The sequence below is a fragment of the Polypterus senegalus genome, chromosome 3 (assembly GCF_016835505.1).
Source record: "Polypterus senegalus isolate Bchr_013 chromosome 3, ASM1683550v1, whole genome shotgun sequence".
Taxonomy (NCBI): Eukaryota; Metazoa; Chordata; class Cladistia; order Polypteriformes; family Polypteridae; genus Polypterus; species Polypterus senegalus.
In genome coordinates, this window is record NC_053156.1 from 15384736 (window position 1) to 15408388 (window position 23653).

General features: G+C 42.3%; 1 protein-coding gene across 1 annotated transcript in view; it reads right to left on the reverse strand.

Moving 5' to 3' along the window:
- The window catches only part of cs (citrate synthase), a 42381-nt gene extending 19260 nt beyond the window's left edge, over positions 1–23121 (reverse strand). Inside the window, exons 1-7 of the mRNA XM_039746677.1 lie at positions 22928–23121; positions 10009–10056; positions 9769–9876; positions 9612–9677; positions 9395–9526; positions 9114–9302; positions 95–294 (exon numbers count right to left, since the gene is read on the reverse strand). Coding sequence (XP_039602611.1) covers positions 95–294; positions 9114–9302; positions 9395–9526; positions 9612–9677; positions 9769–9876; positions 10009–10056; positions 22928–22978 — 794 coding nt within the window. The 5' untranslated portion in view covers positions 22979–23121. The remainder of the gene's footprint in view (positions 1–94; positions 295–9113; positions 9303–9394; positions 9527–9611; positions 9678–9768; positions 9877–10008; positions 10057–22927) is intronic.
- Positions 23122–23653: the final 532 nt, after the last annotated feature.

A 23653-nucleotide genomic window follows, 5' to 3' on the forward strand; every position in this document is an offset into this window, starting at 1 on the left:
AGCTCCTGTAGCTCTTACACCAGACTATGTCTGCCGACAGTGGCTCTAGTCAGTCAGTACAATCAAGACCCAAAAGAGGGCGATCCCCACAAACCTGTGAATAGTAAGGTACAGCCTCATTAGCTCTGTGAACTGAGGCTCAGTGTAGCCCAGCATATTGGTGAAGTTGTATGACCAGTCTAGGTTGGAGTCAATGGCCCCTATGCTACTACCCTCACGGTACAGATTGCGGTAGATCTTGGCAGCCACACAGGGCAGCTTGGCGATCAAATCCATAGAGTCCTCATAAATGAACTGCAGAGAAAGAAAAGTAGAAAAAAGTGAGGGTTAGTTAAAGAAAGAACACAACTAAAAAAAAAAAAAATATCTGATGTTTTATTATGCTAAAAAAAAAAAATATATATCTGATGTTTTATTATGCTAAAAAAAAATATATATCTGATGTTTTATTATGTTATGCTCAGAATTGAAAGGAAAAAAAAAACAAAAAGGCAAGACTGTGTTGCCCTCTAGTGGGTAGTCATGGACTGCAAAGAATCACATGCCAGGGGCCCATCTAGAACTGTAAAAACAGCCCAGGATGGTGCTACATTTTGCTTATTTGTGCTCATTCTTCCACACCAAATGCTTTTACCTGTCTGGTTTCACCAAAGCCTTTAATTAGAGAATTTTCATAAGAAAAAGTAACAGCAGTTCTGTACAATATTGACTTCAATGTTTCACATTAGTCTTACTGCAGGACCTAGCTGTGCAACACATTCAGCTCACAATGGATGGCTGGCCATTCCGAGTCAGAATTTAATTTTAGAAACAAGGCTAACATAAAATGGTAGCATGCCATGCAGGTCCCAATGCAGGAGACCTTCTTTGAACATAGAAGCCTACAGATCTTTAAACAACATTATCATCATTTATTATTATTATTATACACTTCGATTCCTTCACTCCACATTAGTATATACAAAATACACACTGAACGCACATACCTGAAGTGCACAGTCAGGTTTTAAGAATTTGCTATTAGTCATTTGCCAGCTTGGATGTGGTGAGTAAGCCAATACGCAGTATTTGTGGTTTAAAGACCAACGCCTTTGCTCTGGGCCACCACACCATTCTCGGTAAATGTGTGAATAGTATTTTTGGGTGAAACTAAATCACACCTGGCAGAACTGGGCTTTGTAATCTTTAGTGCCAAACCTCCCCATGGATGGTAGGAAATAAATGGGGACCTACAGAATATGTTCAGAAATGCTCACACAGAGAATCTTTAATGACTCTCCTTTTGGTAGTCTTCACAAACTCATTATAAAGGAACTATTCTTAAACACTAGAATTACCAGAGCCTACGAAAAAACTCGTAGATCCGTCCCACCTTAAAACGCTTCACACCTCTCCGTCACGTCCTTTGTCTTCTAAATTTGTGGCTAAGCAGCAAACAGCAAGCAGCCTGCTAGCACATCCTTATACTTTTTTTTTATTCTGTTATTCTCTTAGTCGCGTTCACGATCCCAACTCAAACCTACCCATGGATTTGACACTGCTATATTCTCAGACACGTTATAACTCAAATCATGAGGATTGTTCTACATCGGATCAAGAATGCATTTTTGTCATCGCTGTACTTTGTATATGTACATGGGAAGCACTGCATTCGCGACTTTACGCTGTAGGAAGTAAGTAAATAAATAATATCTATATAGTAATAAAAGTAATTTTATTATTATATAGCAGCTTCCCTGTCTGCCTATCATATAGTGCCTTTCCTTCCTATCTTTTTGTATGGGCGCATTTTTAGTCGAACCTCACAAGCCGATCGACTCTGAGTGGCTTCTGTCGAAGTTTACCTTTCACTAGTACGAGTGAAATGACAAGCACGGAAATTTTATATTATTTGGGAATGATTTTATATATTCCAACACCGACTTTATATATTCAGGAATGACTTTATATATTCCGAAAATCATTGTAATTGCCGGTTAGGCACCCCATAGGACACTGTATAACAGATATATAAAAAAACAGTTAAGGGGATAGATATATAGATAGGAAGGAAAGGCACTATATGATAGGCAGACAGGGAAGCTGCTATATAATAATAAAATTACTGTTATTATTATATAGATAGACAGGGAGTTCAGGAATGCAGAACGGGAAACTTTTTAATATATATAAAAATTTCTCCCCAGCGGGGAATCGAACTCGGGTCTCTGAGGTACAGCAACTCTGCTGCACTCTGAATGGCGAAATCTTACCAGTACACCACGGAAGCTGTTGTGACGTTCTTGAACCTTTTGTGAAAGTGTTTATTTGATCTTTGGCCTTCAGACTTCACACATTTTATAGTTTGTCTACATTTTGTAACATTTATTACTAAAAAATGAAAAAGTGTCGGGTTTTAACAATGTGTTTACACAGATTACTGTAGAAACAGATTACACATGAAATGTGTGTGATCCAAATAACGATCTATTATTTCCACTCCAAAACTCCAGTTCACTCCCAGATAATCAATCAAGACATGAGCTGGGAGAAGTTCATGCACGTTCTAAGTTGGTGGGGGGATCGAATAGCCGGCTGCTTGCAGCTTGTGTTTATCAGCACATTTAGATGATCAAAAGATGCTGGTGGAGAGGTGAGAACGGTTTTAAGAAGCGATTTAAGGTGGGACGGATCTACAAATTTTTTCGTAGGCTCTGGTAATTCTAGTGTTATGGAGAATGGAATGTAGCTCAGCAACAGTCTGAATCAAGTATACAACCAATCTTTGAAGTCTTTGTTAGAAGAGGCATGAATGTATAGACCAAGTGGGGGTGGGGTTTCAGGAGTAGCGTGAACTTTATAACTACATTCAGCATTTTCCAAACTGGGCCCTGAATCACTACCTCAGCTGGGGGTTCTGGTCTACTCCCACAACAGTGTATTTCAACTTTCAGGCCAGGTCAGGTTAAGGAGCCAGCACTGGTATAGTGCGCTGCAGCACCCACCACACGACTAAAAACCCGAGTATCCTGGTTGGCAACTCCCCAGGCAGACACGTGGTCCAGTCCCCACTCTCCGGAAATGGCCCTCTATCTGCCACAGCCAGGTGCTACGTGGGCTTCCCATTGGCCTGGTCCAGCCACTCAGGTCTTCAACAATGAGGGTCCTGTGAGCCGGATCATCCTTGGGTAATCGCGCCACATGAACGTAGTGCCGTAACTGACGCTCCCTCACAATGCAGGTCATGTGCCTCATTCGGGACTCCATGAGCAGCACAAAGTCAAACCAGCGGGACCCGACGATTCTCCAAAGAGACACACATGAAGGAATCCAGTCTTCATCTCAGGTCACTGGATAGCATCTATGTCTCGCAACCATATAACATTTGATTGTGAATTCAACCTTGCAAGACAACTTAGCAAAAGTGAAATCAAGGCACTGCTCTTATATGTCAAGAACTCAATGTATATGCGTTAAGAATTTTTTAAGTTTAGAATTAGTCAAAAATAAGACTCGTGAGACAGCTGTTAGAGTACAGTAATCCCTCCTCGATCACGGGGGTTGCATTCCAGACCCCCCCGCGATAGGTGAAAATCCGCGAAGTAGAAACCATATGGTTTGTATGGTTATTTTTATATATTTTAAGCACTTATAAACTCTCCCACACTGTTAACATTATTAGAGCCCTCTAGACATGAAATAACACCCTTTAGTCAAAAGTTTAAACTGTGCTCCATGACAAGTCAGAGATGGCAGTTCTTTCTCACAATTAAAAGAATGCAAATATATCTTCTCTTCAGGAGCAGAGAATGTCAGAGAGAGAGCTTTGCAAAGAAAAGCAAACAAACAATCAAAAATCAATATGTGTGCTTTTAAGTTTGGCAAGCACCGCAATAAAGCAGCATTTTTAGAGGGCGTCACTATCTTCTAAGCAAACAGCCCCTCTGCTCACATCTCCTCCGTCAGGAGCAGAGAATGTCAGAGAGAGAGAGAGAGAGACAGAGAGAGAGCGCTGAGATTAAAGCAAACAATCAAAAAGTGTGCTTTTGGAGGCGCCGCGATAAAGCGGCATTTCTTAGAGGTGCGTCCGTATCCACTAGGCAAACAGCTTCTGTGTAAACAGCACCTCTGCTCACAGCCCCTTCGTCAGGCACAGAGAATGTCAGAGAGGGTGAGAGAGAGGCAGAGACAAGCAAACAATCGAGCACCGCGCAGGAAGCATATCTTATAGCATTGAGGAGTTTTAGTTAATATGTAATACATGCTCTGATTGGGTAGCTTCTAAGCCATCCGCCAATAGCGTCCCTTGTATGAAATCAACTGGGCAAACAAACTAAGGAAGTATGTACCATAAATTAAAAGACCCATTGTCCGCAGAAATCCGCGAAAAATCTGTGATATATATTTAGATATGCTTACATTTAAAATCCGCGATAGAGTGAAGCCACGAAAGTCGAGGCACGATATAGCGAGGGATTACAGTAATGTGTTTTAAAGGAGATCTGTTAATTCACAGCCAAACACATTTATGTGCTCATCATCAAAGGTTAGGCAATATGAAAGTAGTTAAGGTTAGGAGAAGGGTTCAGAGTTTTTATTGAACAAAATACAAAAAGCAAATATGCACAACACACACAGGGTTGTTATTACGGATGTTACAAGAATCGTTATTTTGGTACTAACTCAATTCCCAACTTCTGTACCAGTGTTTTTACAGGATCTATTACCAAGAAAGTTGGAACTGCTTTCTTTAATGACTTCAAGTAGACAAATTAAATCACACAATAAGACGGGAGTAAAAAAAAAAAAAAAATCAGCAGAAAAAAAAAATTCAGCTAGCAACTGAAGGAATTGTACTTGTTATGTAAAATTAAATAAATATAAAAATTAAAGCAACACACACACACGGGATCAAATTTTTGCCATTTTCATCCCATTATGAATTTCAGAAACATTTGTGTGTTTTGAGAGTAAAAATATTGCTGATCAAATAAGATGTAATCGTTTAACTTGTACTGTCAAGCATTTTTTAAGAGGAGATAAAAGGATAACAAGGTTACCTATTTACGCATGTACCACGCGCACATTTTTTTCCCGAAAATTTGCATTATAAAATCAGGTGTGCGTCACTACGAGGAAATGTAATTCTGTAATGTTTACTTCTTCTTCTTGGGCTCGCTCGCGCTCTCTCTGCTTCCTATACAATCATAGCGCGCGTCGTACACGGGGCACAATGATTTTTCGCGATTTTCTTTGTAAAAATTAGGGTGTGCGTCTTACACGATGGCGTGTGGTACACGAGTAAAAACGGTAATCATTTTTAAATCGTGTCCTACACAAAGCTAAGATTGTAATGAGCATTTCTACAGATGTCTATCAGTTCATGCCTCAGTCCATTTCCTAACCTGTGTATACATTCATAAATTGTTGCTTCTAGTAAAACATGTGCCATTGACACAAGAAGAAAGATGTTTAGTCCTGTCAGGAAGTATTTACAAGAATTCATTTGGTCATTTAGGATTGAAATAAAGATCTTGAGGGGGTTTTGAGAATAGTCACAAGATTCAATTCCGGTCACATGTAGACATTTTGTTGAATCGCCATAAGTGATCCCCACTTTGGCAATTACAACTTTAAAGATGCACTGAAGACAGAAAAGAATCTTGTAGCTCCATGGGTGTTTTGGCATACTCATATGGAAAATATGCAGCATATCACATTTAAAATTGCCCGTTTCACTCATCATTGTGAGTGAAGTACTTAAAGTTACGATAACAATACAAACAGTTTCTAAAATTTGTGAAAGACCAAATACAGAATAAAGGGAAAAAGGGGAAGAAAAAAAAAAAAGTCTAATGAAACAATTCACAGACTTGCTGGGACAAAAAGCCGAAGCGACATTGAATCCCCCAGAACCAAGTTTGAGAACCACTGGTATAGGCAACTCATACGGAACTTCTAGATTCAAGTTTCTTTAAACTTTGGGTACACCATGGATGCTGGTATGAGCAAGTCTGAGTCAGCAGCCATATTTAGGTCTTTGTACTCAATAGGGCACAAGGGGACCATCCAAAACATACAGTGCAGCTTAACAGTCAAGCACAATACAGTTCTCAATACAACTAAGATGCACTTCTTTCACCAAAAATAAACAGGAACTTGCGATTTCTGTTGGACGAGGATCACCAGACAATGGAAAGATAAGGTCTCCCTAATTTGCAACAGCAGAACAACAAAGGACCCGATATGTGGATTGATACTGGCTTGGTACGAACTGTGGATTGATACTGCTTGGCGTGAACATAGCAGGCTTGTTGTTGTAAAGTATGCTCCGTTTCAAAGTCATTTGTACAAAAATAAACAGAATAATAAAATGAACAGTTACCGAACCTTCTCTATTCCTTTTCTCTTTTCGCCATCCCATGTAGCACTTGGTGCCACCGCTCTGCAGCTAAGCTGATCTTCTGCCCATGAAAGAGACACCTGACATAATGGGAGCCTCGGAAACAACGGATGGAAAGTTTCTATCATAATATTAGACATCCCAGCACAAACTCTACTGCAGAATGCCCAGTAGGGGTGGGTAGCCAGTTGGCCAAGGTCTGCAAGACTCTGGGTCTGATTTGGTCTTTGACGTTCTCTGATCCTCAAGAGGTTTATTTTCTCTCTAGGGATAGTGCTGACTGGAATTCTGATTTTGCTCTCCTCCACTATTAACAGGCAACATTTAACTAATGGACAGACAGAGCTGGGCTCTGTTCATCTCAATCAGTTTCAAAATACTTTACCTGCCTGTTTAAACAAATATGTGCCTTTAAGTATATTCATTATGTATGGAAAAATTTGCATTTACATTTTACCCGACAACTTGCACCTGCACACAGACTGGGTGCTATAGGAAAATAAACTCAGCTGGACTGTTAGTTGGACCTACCCAGCAGAGAGGTCACCGACTGTATATTTAACAATTTCTTTCATCATTTTACAGACCACACAGTTCTTCATAAGGTGGTACTTTTCTTTCAAGATTTTTATTTTGCTAGAAGTTGCAACAATGAGACCGTTTAGTTACATTAATGGTTGATATTTTGAGCACAGTTAAATTGAAAGCCACAGTACCTGAAACGCTCCTCCATCAAAAGTTTTCTACAACTGAATGCTTTCTAAATACAGTTACACTTTGACTTATGGCTCCATATGATACTGGCCACATATCAATCACAAAGCGTACAGATTATTGAGGCTCGGTGGCTCAGGTGTTGGTCACCAGTATGCATATTTTAACTACCAGTACGGAGTAGGAAGTTTCAGCGTCTACACGCTTGGGTCCATTTAAGGCAGTGTTTTTCAACCATTAGTTCACAGTCATGGGTTGCCAATCATTAATTTGCGAGTTGATCACCAAAGCCAGTGTTTCTTAACCACCCAGGTTGCCATGTTGATTTAGAAGTCAGTCATCTGAGCAATCGACCGCTTCATGCGTGGCGTTTTTTACTCCAAGCTTGTTTTACCAATGAGGAGGTTTGAAGTTTCTGTTGCTAGTCTGTCAGTGAATTTAAAAATAAAGGCAAAACTCGGCCACGGAACCATAAAAGTTGGGAAACACTGGTGTAAGAAATTAGGTGCAAGCCAAATTCATAAGAGTCATCTACGTGGAGCTGTACCAATCAAAACAAACCTGAAAGGGTCCTCCAAGGGTCAGAAAACATGACACCCTGTGATATATTAACAATAAACACGATAAAAGAATCATTGCTGTGTTTGGATTTGTTCTCCTGTGGCCCTCTGTCAAAAGTACAAATGGCCTGAACTTCATCCGGCCGTAAATCGGGACATGACTGTACTCCCTTTTCTTATGTATAAACGTCTACACGTGGAAGAGTGTGTGTGTGTGTGTCTCTGTTAGGCCTAGAATGGGCCTTAGGTCTGTAAGGACTCCACCTCCGAGGAAACAGAAAACTCGCTTAGCCGCTAATAACAAAAGCAAGGAGAGCACGTCAGCAAAACGAAACCTCAGAAGAAAGACCAAGTCGCCTAGCCGGCAAAACGGTATCCCTTCTATTTTTCCTCCTGCCGCTAATTCACATCAGCAAAATTAATCCTCCTAGGAGAGAGATGCCCAGGGTCGTTTCTTTTAATTACCTGACATCTCTACATTTCCAATTTTTTTCTGAGGATTTCAATAGTTCCTAGGACCCGGTGCTTTTTACAGCACGGGCTTATACAGCTAGTTAAAATATAAAAAACACAATGATATTGCTTAATATTTATTTATTTTTTTTAATTCTAACAACCGACAAGCTGCACAACTATACATTTTGTAATACATCGGAACAGAATTATAAGGAGGCGACAGCTGTCCTTTGACGTGTAAGTCTATCAAACTTCAGAAATTAATAATTACACCCAGAGCTTCCTATTCTTATATTCCACTATTCATCAAGTTACCCCGTTAACGGTAAGATTACTAAAGGAGCCAATTCTAAACACTTCCCAATCAATTTCCTTCCATTTTTATTAACCCACTGGTTAAAGTGATTAAATCGGAAAATGTAAAAAAAAAAAAAAAATCAGTGGAGATTTGTGATGCAGGAAAATGATATGGAAACAACCGAAAGACCCAAGGTACTGCTGTCTGACCTCCTCTTCTACCTCTAAGGTGATGAAGTCAAGTCAAGAGCAGTGAAGAGACTGGCTCAGGTGTATACCAGACTAGGCCAGACCACACAAGTCAGCAGGCATCTTGTCTGATTAGACACGAGCAAACAATTGACCTTTGCTCTTCTATTTTATTACACTCCCGCTCAGCTTTATATTTCAAGGTCCTTTTAAGTCATAAACCTTTTGCTTGATCGTTGACCATAATTTCACCGCACTTTTGATGACCTACTTTTATACTTATCTAGTCATTTGTGCAAAGTCATTATTTTCATAGTTACAAAATGCGACTAGTGGTTGGTGAAGCAATCAGCTTGCTGTGGGTCAAAAAGTGAATGTTGGGATTTAACATTTTAATCTTGTGCTTTGCAGCCATCAAAACTCAAGCACAAGAGTGATTTACACAAGCTCTCCCTTGGTCAACTCTTCAAAGACAGTAAAGGCACATATAGGTAGCCATAAACATGGACGCTCACCTCCCAGTATTTCGCCTTGTTCACTCCCTCCGCGTAGGCCCGGGCAAAGCTGCTCTCGCTATTGAGGGCAGTAATTGCAGCACTGAACTGAGACATGGGGTGTAAGTTGTTGGGGAAGTTATCCAGCATGGTGACGACGTGAGAGGGCAGGGCGGCTCTCTTTGCCCACTCTTTGGACACCCAGCTAACCTACAGAAAGAAAAGAAGGTCATGTGATTCAAGAGGAAACTGAACCGACCACCAAGACACTGAACTATTTTCCCATCCTGCCCTTCTCTGACCTGCTCCTGAGTGGGGATCTGCCCAGTTGCCAATAACCAAAAGAGACCTTCAGGAAGGGGCTCCTCTCCACCTTGGGCCTTGGGAAGCATCTGTTGGCACTCAGGGATGCTGTAGCCACGGAAGCGGATTCCCTGACAAAGGTGAAAAGAACACAATCACAAACGCTTGAAGGATCCGGGGAGGAAGAAACTTAAAATGGTATGAAGCTCTACTTACCTCATCAGGATCAAGGACTGATGTCTCATACACTAGGCCCTTCATGCCCCTCATCCCCCCATAAACCTATCAAGTTAAACGTCAACAGTGAGTAACAAAACGATTGCAGAGTGACCCCATCCCACCCACTTCGCAGTGGATCCCGAGTCCAGCTCACCATATCTATCGTGATCTGCCCAATGGAAGTTTTGCCATACTGTTGCTTGAAGTTCTTGATTCTGGTCTGTTCCTTGGGGACGAGGTCTGCCAAGACATCCTTGAGGTTCTGTAAAGTCAGCAGCAAACCTTAAGTTTTCCCGTGTTGGCAACCTTTCACACCCCGTGTCCTTTCAGGCCAAGGCCCAATTTTACAGCTTGCTGCAGGGCAAAGCATTCAGTACTGGCAGAAACTACTCACCGTAGAGGAACTTGCATTTCTTGTGGCGATCAATAAACAAGCAGCATTCTAGAAGAGATGAGCAGAAATTATTGAGAGTCTGGACAGCAGTAAGCACAGTCATGATGCTCAATGGATACAGGACATATCTATACACAAATAGGGAAGAAAAATCCCTTTGTCGGGGGTCAAAAAGCCTCCCTGGCTAAGAGATTTACAACACATTTGTTAACAAAGGTCTACAAGAGAGAAGAAGCAGTTTAAAAAAAAAAAAACACACTAAATGAGCTGAGGGCGGCATGGTCGCCCAGTGGTAGAGCTGCTGCCTCGCAGTTAGGAGACCCGGGTTCGCTTCCCGGGTCCTCCCTGCGTGGAGTTTGCATGTTCTCCCCGTGTCTGCGTGGGTTTCCTCCCACAGTCCAAAGACATGCAGGTGTTAGGTGCATTGGCGATTCCGAATTGTTCCTTGTGTGTGCGCCCTGCAGTGGGCTGGCACCCTACCTAGCGCCCTGTGTTGGCTGGGATTGTCTCCAGTAGACCCCTGTGACCCAGTGTTCGGATTCAGCAGGTTGGAAAATGGATGGATGGATGGATGGATAAATGAGCTGAAAGGTGAACAAGCACACAGGCATGGACTCCGAGTTATGTCAAGCACACTCATTTGCCTAATAGGGCAGGATTCCACCAGTTTGAACTGTTCGGTCAAGGAGGGTCTTACACCCTGGCAGGATGTGGACACAAGAAAACAGTCCTAGCTGGTTGGGTCTCATTTTTGTTTTTCTTTTTTTGGAAAGGAGAGCAAAGTGGGGTCCCCATTCCACCACAGGGACTGAAAAATAGTGACACTGAAAAATCAAAAAGCATTTCCACTTTACATAATATTGGCAATAATATTTAGTTTTACCAAAAAAACATAAAAATTAACAAGTGTACAGATTCAATTCTACTTACTTACTGCGGAAAACAGAACATATTCATTCAATCAAATTGAAAAATTTCATACCAGTGAAATTAGTGGACAACCCACTCATTAATCCGCCGCCCTCCAAACACTTCTGGTAAAGGCATTGCAGCATCCAATTTTGAAGTGAATTTAACACTTTTAGGGGCAATTATTTGCCCAAGGGCTGAATATTTTTCCAAAAGACTCAACATAAAATACTTATTTACGACAAATGTCACTCTGTTTTCTGTTCCAGGAGTCCCTACAGTAGGCATATTCACATACTTATTACATACGTTCTTGTCCCATCACTCATAAGCTGAAAGGCACTTTCTGGTAAAAGACGGCTTGAAGTAGTCGAGGGGCTGCTAATCTGTAGTGTCCACCAGCAGGCCGCGTCCAGCCCAGTTGCCAGCTCGACTCTCACAGATCGATGCCTGTGCAGCCCTCCCGGGGCGAATGTTTTCGTTGGCACATCAGCTGCACGTGCGTGTCCAGCGCAACGATCAGCTGATGCAGGCACCCGACGTTCGTTTTCGACCTCCAGATCACTTGTATAAAAATCGGAGTTGGGTAAGTCAGAGTCCGATTCAGCAATAATGCGCAAAACATAAATAAAGACATAAATACATACAGCGTATCTTGCTTTGTGCATTTGCTTCGCTCTCTCTATCCGATGCCGATGCCATTCTAGACGTGGCTTACTCTACACTACTCACGCAGGGTTTCAACATTTAGTCAACAAGTCTAACAGTCCTCCGAGCAAAGAGGGTGTGCCTATAACGTAACGGTGAGTTTTATCAGCATTTACAGCTTTCTTTTGCCCACAACCCCTTGTGTCAACAAATGTTGACATCCGCCCTGAAAGAGTTAATTTACCAAGTCAATGCCAATTTTCAAAGGGGACATAAAGTGAGCGGGTTATCCGTTGTGTTTGTGTGCGCCTTTATTTTCATATGCCATTCCTACTCCTATTCCAGTGTTCTGTATGTCAAATAGCTTTACTGCACACAGCCGTCTTGAAATCAGTGGGAAAACGTGGAAACAATCCTGTAGAGAATCCCGCCCTGCAGATCACCTGCTGGGACAGCTCAAGCCACACAGGAGTGGTGAGATTTCAGCAGCTGCCATCCATAAATGCGACATGACTTACATTTAAAACTCAATGAGAGTCGTTTCAAGATGTAAACACTGATTTGGGGAATCGCGCGACTCGGTAATGCACTTCTGCAACCCTCAACCTCCATCAATGATTTAACTACTAATGCAAGCCAGCGTGCTGACCACCTGCTTATTAACACAACCTCAATTCAAATAAAACTTGGGCATGTTTGTGGATATTCTTTATTGTTATTCAACATAAAGTGTGTATGCGTTCCTTTTCTGAGGTAAAAAGAATTTCCTTGCACTATGTACTTATTGGCATAACCTCTTTAAAAGGCCACATCACATTACACAACCTTTCCAGTGATTTCCAGTCACAGACTTCATTTACATAATCTTAGTGAGTCGGTGCCAGTTGCAGCAAGCTCCAGTAAGCTCCAGTGACCTTGAATTACCTAGTGCGACACACCCAGTGACTCAGGGGTGGGGCTTTGTGCATACGAGAGTTGAGAACCAATGAATGCTCAGCCAGAAGCACAATGCACATAAGGCGGCTGCTGCAAAGAATACGGAAGAGACAAAACAGAAGGGCAGTTTGCTTGGAAACAAGAAAGCGACAGAAACTACATCTGAACTTGCCGTACCTGGAAAGCATTCATACAGCACCATCTCCACCATGTGTTTGGCTGTCAGAACAAGGGGCAAGCTAGCAACATTTTTTTTTAAATGTTAAAACTGTGCTGGTAAGTCACTGCAGAACTTTTCATCTCCTGCGATGCCCAGTTGTGCAAACCAACACCCTCACGCAAAGACATCAGCAACTGACATCTCCTCCAACAAGAAGTCCTGTAATGTGCCACCAGCTTAAATGGGGACCCCACTGCCACTGGTGAGCAACCATTGCATTAATGTTCTTCTAGATGCAACACTGCATACCACATAGATTAGGATGAAACACGATCACATTTCAATATTGGAAGGTTGGATAGAATTATATACAGAATAAAGAAAATGTCCCAAAGGGTAAACTATTAGATCATCAACATTTATCAACATCAGCAAATGGTGGTGTAATGCTTTTAATGAAGGAGTCACCAACTCAAGTCCTGGAGGACCACCGTGGCTGCAGGTTTTCATCCATCCATCCATTTTCCAACCCGCTGAATCCGAACACAGGGGTCTGCTGGAGCCAATCCCAGCCAACACAGGACACAAGGCAGGAACCAATCCCGGGCAGGGTGCCAACCCACCGCAGGACACACACACACACACCAAGCACACGCTAGGGCCAATTTAGAATCGCCAATGCACCTAACCTGCATGTCTTTGGAATGTGGGAGGAAACCCACGCAGACACGAACCGGGTCTCCTAACTGCGAGGCAGCAGCGCTACCACTGCGCCACCGTGCCACCCGCAGGTTTTCATTCTAACCCTTTTCTTAATGATGTGACCCGTTTTTGCTGCTAATTAACTTCTATTCAAATATTTTTCATTGACTTGCTCTTGAAGGCTCAGACCCTCAATTGTTTTTTTTTCCTTAATTAGCACCCAAACAATAATGAGATATAAAATGAGCCAAAACAACTGGTGTCCATCATGCAATATCTGAAAATAAAGAAAGCTGAAGGTCTCTAAATGTTGATCTGCTCAGGTCCACAAAACATTTGAGCAGAGCGCTTAGAAAGAGAAAAATCAACAATCATGGAAATGTCTGCTATGAAATTAAAGAACGAGTTTAATTAACGACAAGAATTGGCGCCTCATTTAGCAGCTGGTTGGAGTGAAATTGGTTGGAGTTTGACAGCCTCACTTAGTTGATCCTCTGTTGGCTCCCTCACTTCACATTTCATTTCTGTTTGGGTGCTATTTAAGGAAAGAAATGAAGTAGAGGAGCCATGAAGAAAGTCAGAAGAATAAATCTTAAAAGGGCAATTCAATTAAAATAAATTCACAAGATGTTAAATTAGCAGCACAAACAGGGCATTCATCAAATAAAAGGGTTATAATGAAAACCTGCAGCCACTGCGGCCCTCCAGGACTGAATCTGCCCTCCCCTGATTTACACTAACCTGCCCGTTATGTTTTCCTGCAGTCCAGAGACATACAGGTTAGGTGAGCTGCTGATGTTAAAATGGCGTGTGTGTGTGTGTTCACCCTGCACATGGGATTCCTCTTGCCTTGCACCCAATACTGGCTGGGATAGACTCTCCCTTCCCCAGGACAAAGCCCTGGATCAATGAGATTAACTAACAACCACCATTAAGCAGACAAGTGGTGTTTCAGAAGTTGGTACTGTAAAGCGAGTTTATGTTCGCTGCCCTTTCTGAAATTACCCAGCACCACTGGCAGTCAGGACTCATAGTTCTAGTCCTATTGCGATTGAATCTTTGGCAAACTTTTCAATACATTTGCGGTCAGGGCTGTGGAGTTGGTAGATAAATGCTCCGACTCCGACTCCTCTGTATGTATATCTTATGCTAAAGTATTTTCTACATCCATTGAAGGAAAGGAAGGCAACATACATGTCATTTCACCACAGAACTACTGGCTAGGAAGCCAACACTCTACTATAATGCCAGAGTAAAGACAAACACAATTGATTGGCGGGCGCAGATTGCGGGTGTCCACATGGACAGGCAGATCCAGCTTGCCGAAAATCTCGACCACCGCCCCCATCCAAAGTAATGTGATGCCTCTGTCTGCTGCAGTGGCTGTCTCCTCTGTCAGCCAGCCGGAAGTTTAGTGTATTGTGTCACTCACCGGCCAGCTGATCAGCAGAACGAGCCTCTGCTGGAGACAGGTAGAGAGATCCGTGTTCTCGGCTCCTTCGCCCCTTCACTGCGCGCATAGCGAGCGGGAGCCGACGGGCCGAACACACCAGATGATTTTTCAGGCGTTTGGCGTGATGACTCGTTGAGCGGCGAAAAATCGGCAGTGCATCTGTAAATGTATGGGGGGCTTTAGGCTAGGTTCACAGTTCCCTGTAACAGTGGCACACGACACAATGGAAAGCGGTGCCGCACGTTACCTGTGCATTACATCCCATATAGTGACGCATACAGTCAATGAAAAGCGTGCTTCATGGTTACTTGACATGTTCGTTTTGTGGTAACATTATGCACTGCATGCATTGGGCTTTATTCTTACAGCAGAGAAGTAGTTCATTAGGACTGTTTGTGAATTGGGACATTTCAACTTACTTTTTTAATTCCCATTTAAATTTAGTAGGAGTCGGTTAACTTTTTGCCGACTCCGACTCCAGGTACCCAAAATTATCTCAGACTCCACAGCCCTGTTTGAGGTATTTTATCAGCAAGTCTTTACTCTTCAATCTAACTTTAATTTCCCAATAGCAGTAATTTTATTGGGTACTAGCTGTCACTCGTGGCTCCGCCCACATAGTAGTGAAACAGGACAAAGTATAAAAATATTTAGAACAATATAATAATTTGCATTGAGAAGAATTTACATATACGAGGGCCTCTTGATATACAGTATCTTCGGTTTTGCTCCAAGGGGCAAGAATGTAGCGGTAATCGCTTTGCCAAAAATGTAAAAAATTGGCAAGGTATCTCTGGCCACACAGAAGGTAGGTACACCAACGTCAAACGTTGGCACTGTATCTGATCGTGTTCAGCACCCCCTGCATGGGGAGAAGAACACGTGGCCGTGATATCTCTGGCAATAATCAGGTACCCTCTAAAACACACAAGAGCTCTGATCTGCCGCTCAAAAAAATGTCAAACGTTACTCCTTAATCTCTAGATCGGGGTCCTGAATCACAGTCCTGGAGGGCCGCAGTGGCTGCAGGTTTTTGTTCTAACCCGGTTGCTTAATTAGAAACAATTCTTGCCAATGATTTCATTTCATGGCTTGTTGGTGCTTTAACTCTGCTATGTCAGGTCATTCTCATATCGTAGATTTTCTTCCCCTTTCTAAGGGTATCATCCAAATGATTTGAAGGCTAAAACAGATGAGCAATTCTCAGTCCTTCACTTTCCTTCCAAGTATTTAATTAAACCCGATCATGCACAATAAATACACACTAACAAGCTAAATGGAGAAATGCTGGTCTCTTTTGTCATTTGCATGCTATCGCTAATTAGGAGTGATTAAATAAACAAGAATACAGCTGTTTAAGACTAAAATAATCAATAAGGGTTCAAAATCTTAACGAGTGCGACAACTAAAATGTAGCAGAAGCGTCACTTGAGCAATAAGTGCTAATTAAGCAATTGGGTTGGAGCAAAAACCTGCAGCCCTCCAGGAACGTGATTGAGGACCCCTGCTCAAGATGATAATGTCTGCTGAACAAACAGGTATCGCTAGCTAAGGGGAGGCAAGGTACACGTGGTGAGAGGCAGAGTGTCTCGAATGGAGGCTGGTGAATGAGCGAGGAGAAGGAGGGTGGTGTCCGTCAAAGCCCCCAGCCTCTCTCTTGGATCTGCATGAATAAATCGGTGCCGCAAGCAAACTATGATTCTTAGCGCGATGAGACAAGTTGCAAAATCAACCAGAATGTTCAAACAAATTATAGAAAAATACGCCAATCTAAATACGTTAGGCAGTTCTTCTTCGTGAAAAGCGGACAGACATACAGACGCTGGATCTTACATGTATCTCTATATCTATATATACAGGGTGACACAGAAAAATGGGAACCTTTAAAATGCGTACTGGCAGCCATGTACAGTTGGCAGCACTGCGGAACAGGGACCTTGAGCTGTAAACAATCCCGCCATTTAGTAATCATGGATCAGTAGAACGGTCAACATAAAAATGTTTTACAAAAACAGTGATAGTTTGGAAAGACTGGAAGAATGCATACGTACAGGAGGACGCCATCTACAGGACGTAATTTTCAGACATTGATAATTTGGATTACTGTCTCTTAAAAGGCAAGTTGTAGTGGTTCAATTGCTGTCAATAAAATTTTTTGGTTGGATTTCTTCTATTTTTATTGGGTTTTCCCCAAAAGTTCCTGTTTTTCTGTGTCACCCTGTAGATAAGCAGTTGTATTGTCCATGTTTAAAGTAGGTAGCTGGTCACACTGTGCAGTTACCCATTTTACAAAGAGGGTTTAAGAGGGTCCTGTGGCCCCCATCCCGTGGCTGCAGGTTTTTGTTCCAGCCAGCTTCCTAATCAGTGACAACACCTGATAGCACTGATCTCATTTTATTAGCTGATAATATTTTTCTTGCATTCGACATTCAGAAAAGCACAGCAGCATTTTTTTTTATTTTTATTTATAAGACATTTAGAAATATTTCTCCTTTTGCTGTAGATGTAAATGCTTAACTCTCTTTTGTTGATTTCATTCTATTTTGCCCTTTCTCTGTGCAGTTTTTCCCCCTTTGTTGCACCGTATTAATGACACTCTGTAAAACAACACAGAATAAGCAAAGGATGCAACTACTTTAACGTCAGAGCCACAAATTAGAAAACAATGGATTAATCAAACAATTAGAACACCTAGAAAAGTAGAATGAAAATCAAAAGAAAAAAATACATTATTCCCATATAACTGCTTGGTACATTTTAAAATATATATATTTTTTACCAAACTTAGTTTTCTAATTTCTATATTGTTCCCAAAACACAGAACTTGGGAAACAACGCATCACTTTATTAGCCCAGGAGTCCAATTAAAAACAGAAGCTGGTTGGAACAAAAACCTGCAGCCAAAGGGGGGTTTGGGAAATACTGATCTAAATAGTAAGTTGGGGGCTCGGGGGGGATAGAAAGTAAAACATCAGGCAGAATCAAAGAATTAAACCGGCATGTTACTGCAAAAGAGACCGTCTCACCAATCTTATGACAACTAATGTTTCTGAACAGTCTCTTGATTATTTGTTACCTCTTTTGTAAGCTGCTTTAGATAAAAGCCCTTACATAGTGAAACGATGTAATATTAGGTGCAATTCTGGGGGACTTTAATTTTACCCTATCCATGCATTTTAAGGGGTAAAAACTGTTACATTTTAAATGGCTTATTTCCAATGCCGCACTCCAGTGCTCATACAATCATATCCGGAATCTGCATTGATTAGCAGAATCCACAACTTTTCTTATATCCCACTATTCTTGTTTACCAAGTTTATAGTAAGATCACTAAAGGCTCTGATCACAAAGAGATCCCCATCAATGTCTTTCGTTTTTGTTAACCAGCTGATTAGAGAGATCAAATCCAGAAATGCAAATTAGTAGAAATCTGTGACCAAGCAAAATGACATGCAAGGCCCAAGCTGCAAATGCCTCTCAGGTGAAGAAGAAGAAGTAGTAAAGACAGGAGCAGTGAGGAAACCAGACCAGCACACATCCAGAACAAAACTGCAATAACAAAGTTTATTACGAAACGCTATGAGGTTTATAAAGTTACCCAGGATGCCTCACAACCCGGAATACGTCATTCAACCTCTCAGCGAACAAACCGTGTAGAAGGGATGCTACCTGCTGCATGCATAAATACCTCCAGCTCTGAGGTTAGTGTGTCTGTGTTTTATTTAACGTTCCAATGTCACCTACCCTGTGATAAATGACAAAGTCCTGGCTTTAAACACATGACTACAAGTTTATGGAATGCAGCCAGCAAATTCCATACCAAAAACTCTCCTACCATGGAAAAAAACAATATAGAGGTCAAAGGGCAACCAATGTGTTTTATTTCAGCTTCACAAGGTCCTCAAAGATATGGGAGTGGAATGACCTTTAACCCTGATGAAGATCAGCTATCAGATACAGCTTGGTAAACCACCCAGACCAGTTACTTGACCAGGCAGGGCTTCTGACCCCTTGCTTTCCTCAAAGTCTTGCTAGGAGTATCTTCTTCTTCTCCTTCTCACACCTGCCATTTGTCCAGGAGTCAATGAGTTGCTTGCCTGTAGCTCCATGACTAGCACAAGGGTGGGTACGCTGTCACTTGGCTCTCACAATTGGTGCTAATCGTGGAAAGTTTTTCCAGACGTTATCTTATCAGAAAGGCTTGAGTGAGTAGAAGGGGAAAAAAAAAAACACCCAGAAACCCTGCACTGGACAATCTCCTTTACTGTTGCTACTTCTTGGCTTGTATTTTAAGCTCCATGAGGACCCCGCTGATAAACAGCCCTATGCTCTCTGGCCCCAGCATGCTCTCTCCAGATCACTTTGATTGATTTCCTTCAAACGCAAAATGGTGGCCGTTTTGACCTTTAGGCCTGTACTTTCACTTTTCAGCAGTTCCTGGCCGGTCCCAGGTGGAGTGGTGGGAGACAAGGGTGGGGCAGTCTGCTTTAACTACCGGTCACTTTTACCTTCCCGGCTGAGTCAATGTGACCTTGCTAAGTTCAAAGTGACAAAAACAACACGGGTTGCATTACTCGCGGGTATCACACGCTGCCAAATCAGCAAACAAAGTAACCTGGACAGCGGCTTCCCACACATCCCTGGAGGTATGGGGTAGAATTTGCTCTTTGTATTTAAATGAGTTAAACCCAACAATGCATGCAAATGCCATGTGTCCAAGTATCCAGGTTTATCAAAGGGCAACTTTGGAAGAGGTCAGTGCTGACAGATTCTGCTTTACCCAAGGAAGGAAGTGAGCCGTAACTACAGTGGGTCTTACTCCAATTCAACTTGCTAATCGTAAGAAGCCCACACATTTGTTTACGCATATTAATTAATATTGTTACTACAGGGTGGGCCAGATCTAATTATGCAATTTTCATTACGCTATAACTTAAGTTTATTACATAGAGGATTCACAACTGAATGGAGGACAAGTGGGACATTGCAACTGGGGGAATAATCAGGGAATTAATTCAATGTAAGTCCATTTTCGTTTACTACGAGAAATTTCAAACAATTCTTTTGTGCTGCATTGCATTAAAAGTTGCATAATTAGATCTAGACCACCCTCTATATATATATATATATATATATATATATATTTTTTTATATATTATTTGGTAGACACCTTTATCCAAGGTGACCTACAACATTTGAGATATAACTGCTGACATTTCCTTCACTTTTCCAACTAGATCACAGGCAGGTGAAGTCAGTTAGTTGCTCATGGCCACACAATGTTAAGTTTGTGATGTTGTTTAACTTACTGGTAAATCACAAATACGAGGACACCAGCAGAGATTAGAGAGGAGTACATTTGGGACTGAAGCCAAGAAGCAGCTATTTACTCATAGAATTGTGGGACTCTGAAACAAACCACTGAGACATGGAGTTGAAGAGCAAACCTTGACAACCTTTAAGAAAGATCTGGATGAGATAGAGACAGCTTAGCTATTTGCCAAACAAACGAGCGACAAACGGACTGAATGGTTCCATGTGTGATCTTATGTGATCCCACAACCTCAAGGGTTCAAGTCCAACCACTACACCACACTGCCTGCTATGTCGACGATCGGAGTGTCATGACTGGTGTAGGGACTAAGTCGAGGTCACAACCAGACCCAGTGGACATGACCTAGTCTAAGCACAATGAATTATTCAGCAGAATCTTGGCAACCTCGACAATGTCTTTACCACCTCAGACACTGAACCCCCAATTAATAAAGAACTTCAACTTGTCAACCATTGAAAGTATCATGACCAGAAATCATTACCAACCGATTTGGAAACAGCAGGCAGCAGGACCACAAGGCTCTGCAGAGAGCAGTGCGGTCAGCTGAATGCATTATTGGGTATGCAGTCTCCAACATCCAGGACATCTATACCATAATGATGTCGGACCAAGGTAAAGGAAATTATCAGTGATAGTAGCCATGCTAACAATGACCCCTTACCTATACTGCATTCAGGAAAATGCTACAACGGCCTGAAGACCAGTTCACATAAACCAAGGAGGAACTCCTGTAAGCCACAGTCCATCCACATCTTACTTGAGGACTATGCCTAGCGCTGCATGAAGTTAGTTCTCTTATAGGTTAGATCATCTTCTATAGGCTAATCCCGTTAGGGGTTGCCATATCGGATCATCTTCCTCCATATCTTTTTCTTAGTAATCCTAAAGGGAAATTCAGACAGATGACTGAATGGATAGATTCACACACACGCACACACAAAATGCTCTCAACATACACCAGAATGACTAAAAAGGAAGGACTTGGCAGTTCCAGTGAGGCATTATACCAACAACCTGATTAAAGGAGGCCCGGCAGAATCTTGGCACTCTTCTGCTGAATAATTCATTGGCTGAAGGTCCCGAGTGCGAGTGTTAGTGTTGTCAGAGACGGGATATGCAGCTTTGTTCATAATGGCACTCAATTTTGTCTCGAGTCTCTCCTCCACTACAACCTCCAAGGGGTTGAGAATGTGTCCCACAACTGAGCCCGCCCTTATAATTAGTTTGTTGATTCGGTGGTCCTCTCGACGTGATGTTACTGGTCATCACAGCTATAGAAAAAGTGGAAAGGATGTCACTACCTACACACAAAAAAAAAAAAGAGCCTGCAACACACTTTATTCCTTCAGTTTCTGTGTGTTATAAGAGCAGTTCAGGCTGGCATTGATGTGGACCCTCAAGTACTTGGAGTGGACCACCCTTGCATCCTTTTCCTGAATCGTAACCAGACACAAGAGGCTCCTCGGTGCGGTGAATGTCAATCACTAGTTCCTTGGTTTTGCTGATAATTTGCAGTTAATTGCAGACAATTCTTTCTGAAACCAAGAGGCAAAGTTCTCCACCTGACTCCTTTACGTTGTCTCATCCACCCTTTATTGATGCATCCCACAAATAGCGACAGAAACATAAAATACAAAGCTATATTAAAATTATTGAATTTACTATTTATTTTCTTTTTATAATTTTAATGTAAGGGACACTACTGCTGTCAAATAGCAATGACATTTTAATTTGAGGTTATTGTTCATCCTTTTATATTCTACTTTGGCACAGTGTTGGAATTTCACTGAAGATAGTACTGTGTGCAGAACTATGTGCCAAAAATAAAATATATATATTACAGATTATGAACACAGTGGTATGCTTTTTTTTTTTTTTTTACACAACGATTGCCTTTAATAGTGAAAGGTATTGCGGACTGCGTGACCAAGTTGAGTCCAGGTAACTAAGGATTCCTTACTCGGGAGTTAGTTAAGAGTGATGTGGGAAGGGGAGAAGACTGGAATCTGCCACTTTTACAATCCAGCTCCATGGCGGCAAAATGTAAAACGTGCCTTTCAGAGTGAATACAATTCCAAAGCGGATTACTGAAACGGTTTCCATACGTCTTCAAAATGTGAAGAACCTTCCTCAGTCAGGGTTACGAACGTTAACGGACTGACGTTGAGGTTTGAATGAATGAGTTTTTCCTGGATTCCATGTTTCCGCCCTTGCCGGTGAAGGGACTCACCCGAGTTACGCGAGCACTGAGTTTGACGGGGACGTACAAATCAACGCTTGAGCCCAAACGTCGAACTCTATTTCAGGCTGAAGGGATGATCTGCCACTTTTCATGCCACAAAACTCCTGACCTGCTCTTCTCTTGGGCGTCTGAATACCCCAGGACTGACTTTCACGTGGAGCAGCGGTAGGTAGGGTGGTCGCTATCCATACATACAGATTTCATTTTACCTTAAATATGAATAATTTACTACTGAAGTAACTCCGCGCTAACTTCACGAGATGCCTGCGGGTGGCCTACACTGCGCACGCCACTCCATACTAGATAGCCGGTCTGATAGGACATTTAGGTCGTATAATGTTCTCCAGACAAGAACTGGGAGCTCATGGCATATAAAGGAGAATCCGCCAAGCGATGGCCGCCAGGGCCTCATTCACGCTCCCCTCTCTACATTCCGCCGGCTTCCGATCTCGCAGATGTTCTTGAAAGAACCGTGGAAACGCCATCCACAGGCCCCAATTCGCTTCATTGTAACATATCACCCCCAACGCTTACCTTGGAATTAACAAACCGGGCTGCTGTCCTGCTGGCCCCCAGTAACGACATGCTGCTTTTCCGTCAGTTCGCGTGGCTCCTATGCCTTTGTAATGATTAAGCTGCCGGTGCGGAGCGCAGTTGAAGGTGCCCCTCCTGCCTTCTGCTTGCAGATCTGAAGGTTGCGAAAGGTCTCCGAGTACGGCGGGCTAGGACAACCCCACTGCTGAGGGCTTACGGACGCACGAAGGGTCCCTAGCGTTTCCTATTGGACAACTCACATGTCAGAGGCCCAACGAAGGCGGGGCGTATGGCACATCCTTTTATTATGATTGGCTGAACGAGCCGAGTGGGGCAGGGTGCCTGAAAAGGAGAGGCTAAGCGGGAGGGAATATAGGTGGCCCATGAACCGCCTGTTTTAGTTTGAGTATGCTTTGTAAATATGCTAAGTTCGTCCTTTACACAACTTTCAAACATGATGACGAATTAATTCTTTCATTTTTTTACGCCAAGGATATTGAATTGATATCTATGTAAAAAAACATGCTTTAATTTCACGCTTCTATACGGCGCACTTCTCCATAACGCCAAGTCGTATTAAGTTACAGCGCTGACTTCGGCTTTTTGGCTTTGCAACTCCGGAGAAGTATGTGTATGTCTGACGATTTTCTATTTATTTATAGTAAACGGTTTGCAATTGAGACAACAAGCTCCTGGGTATATTTTCTGTATTTAAAGGCACCGTTA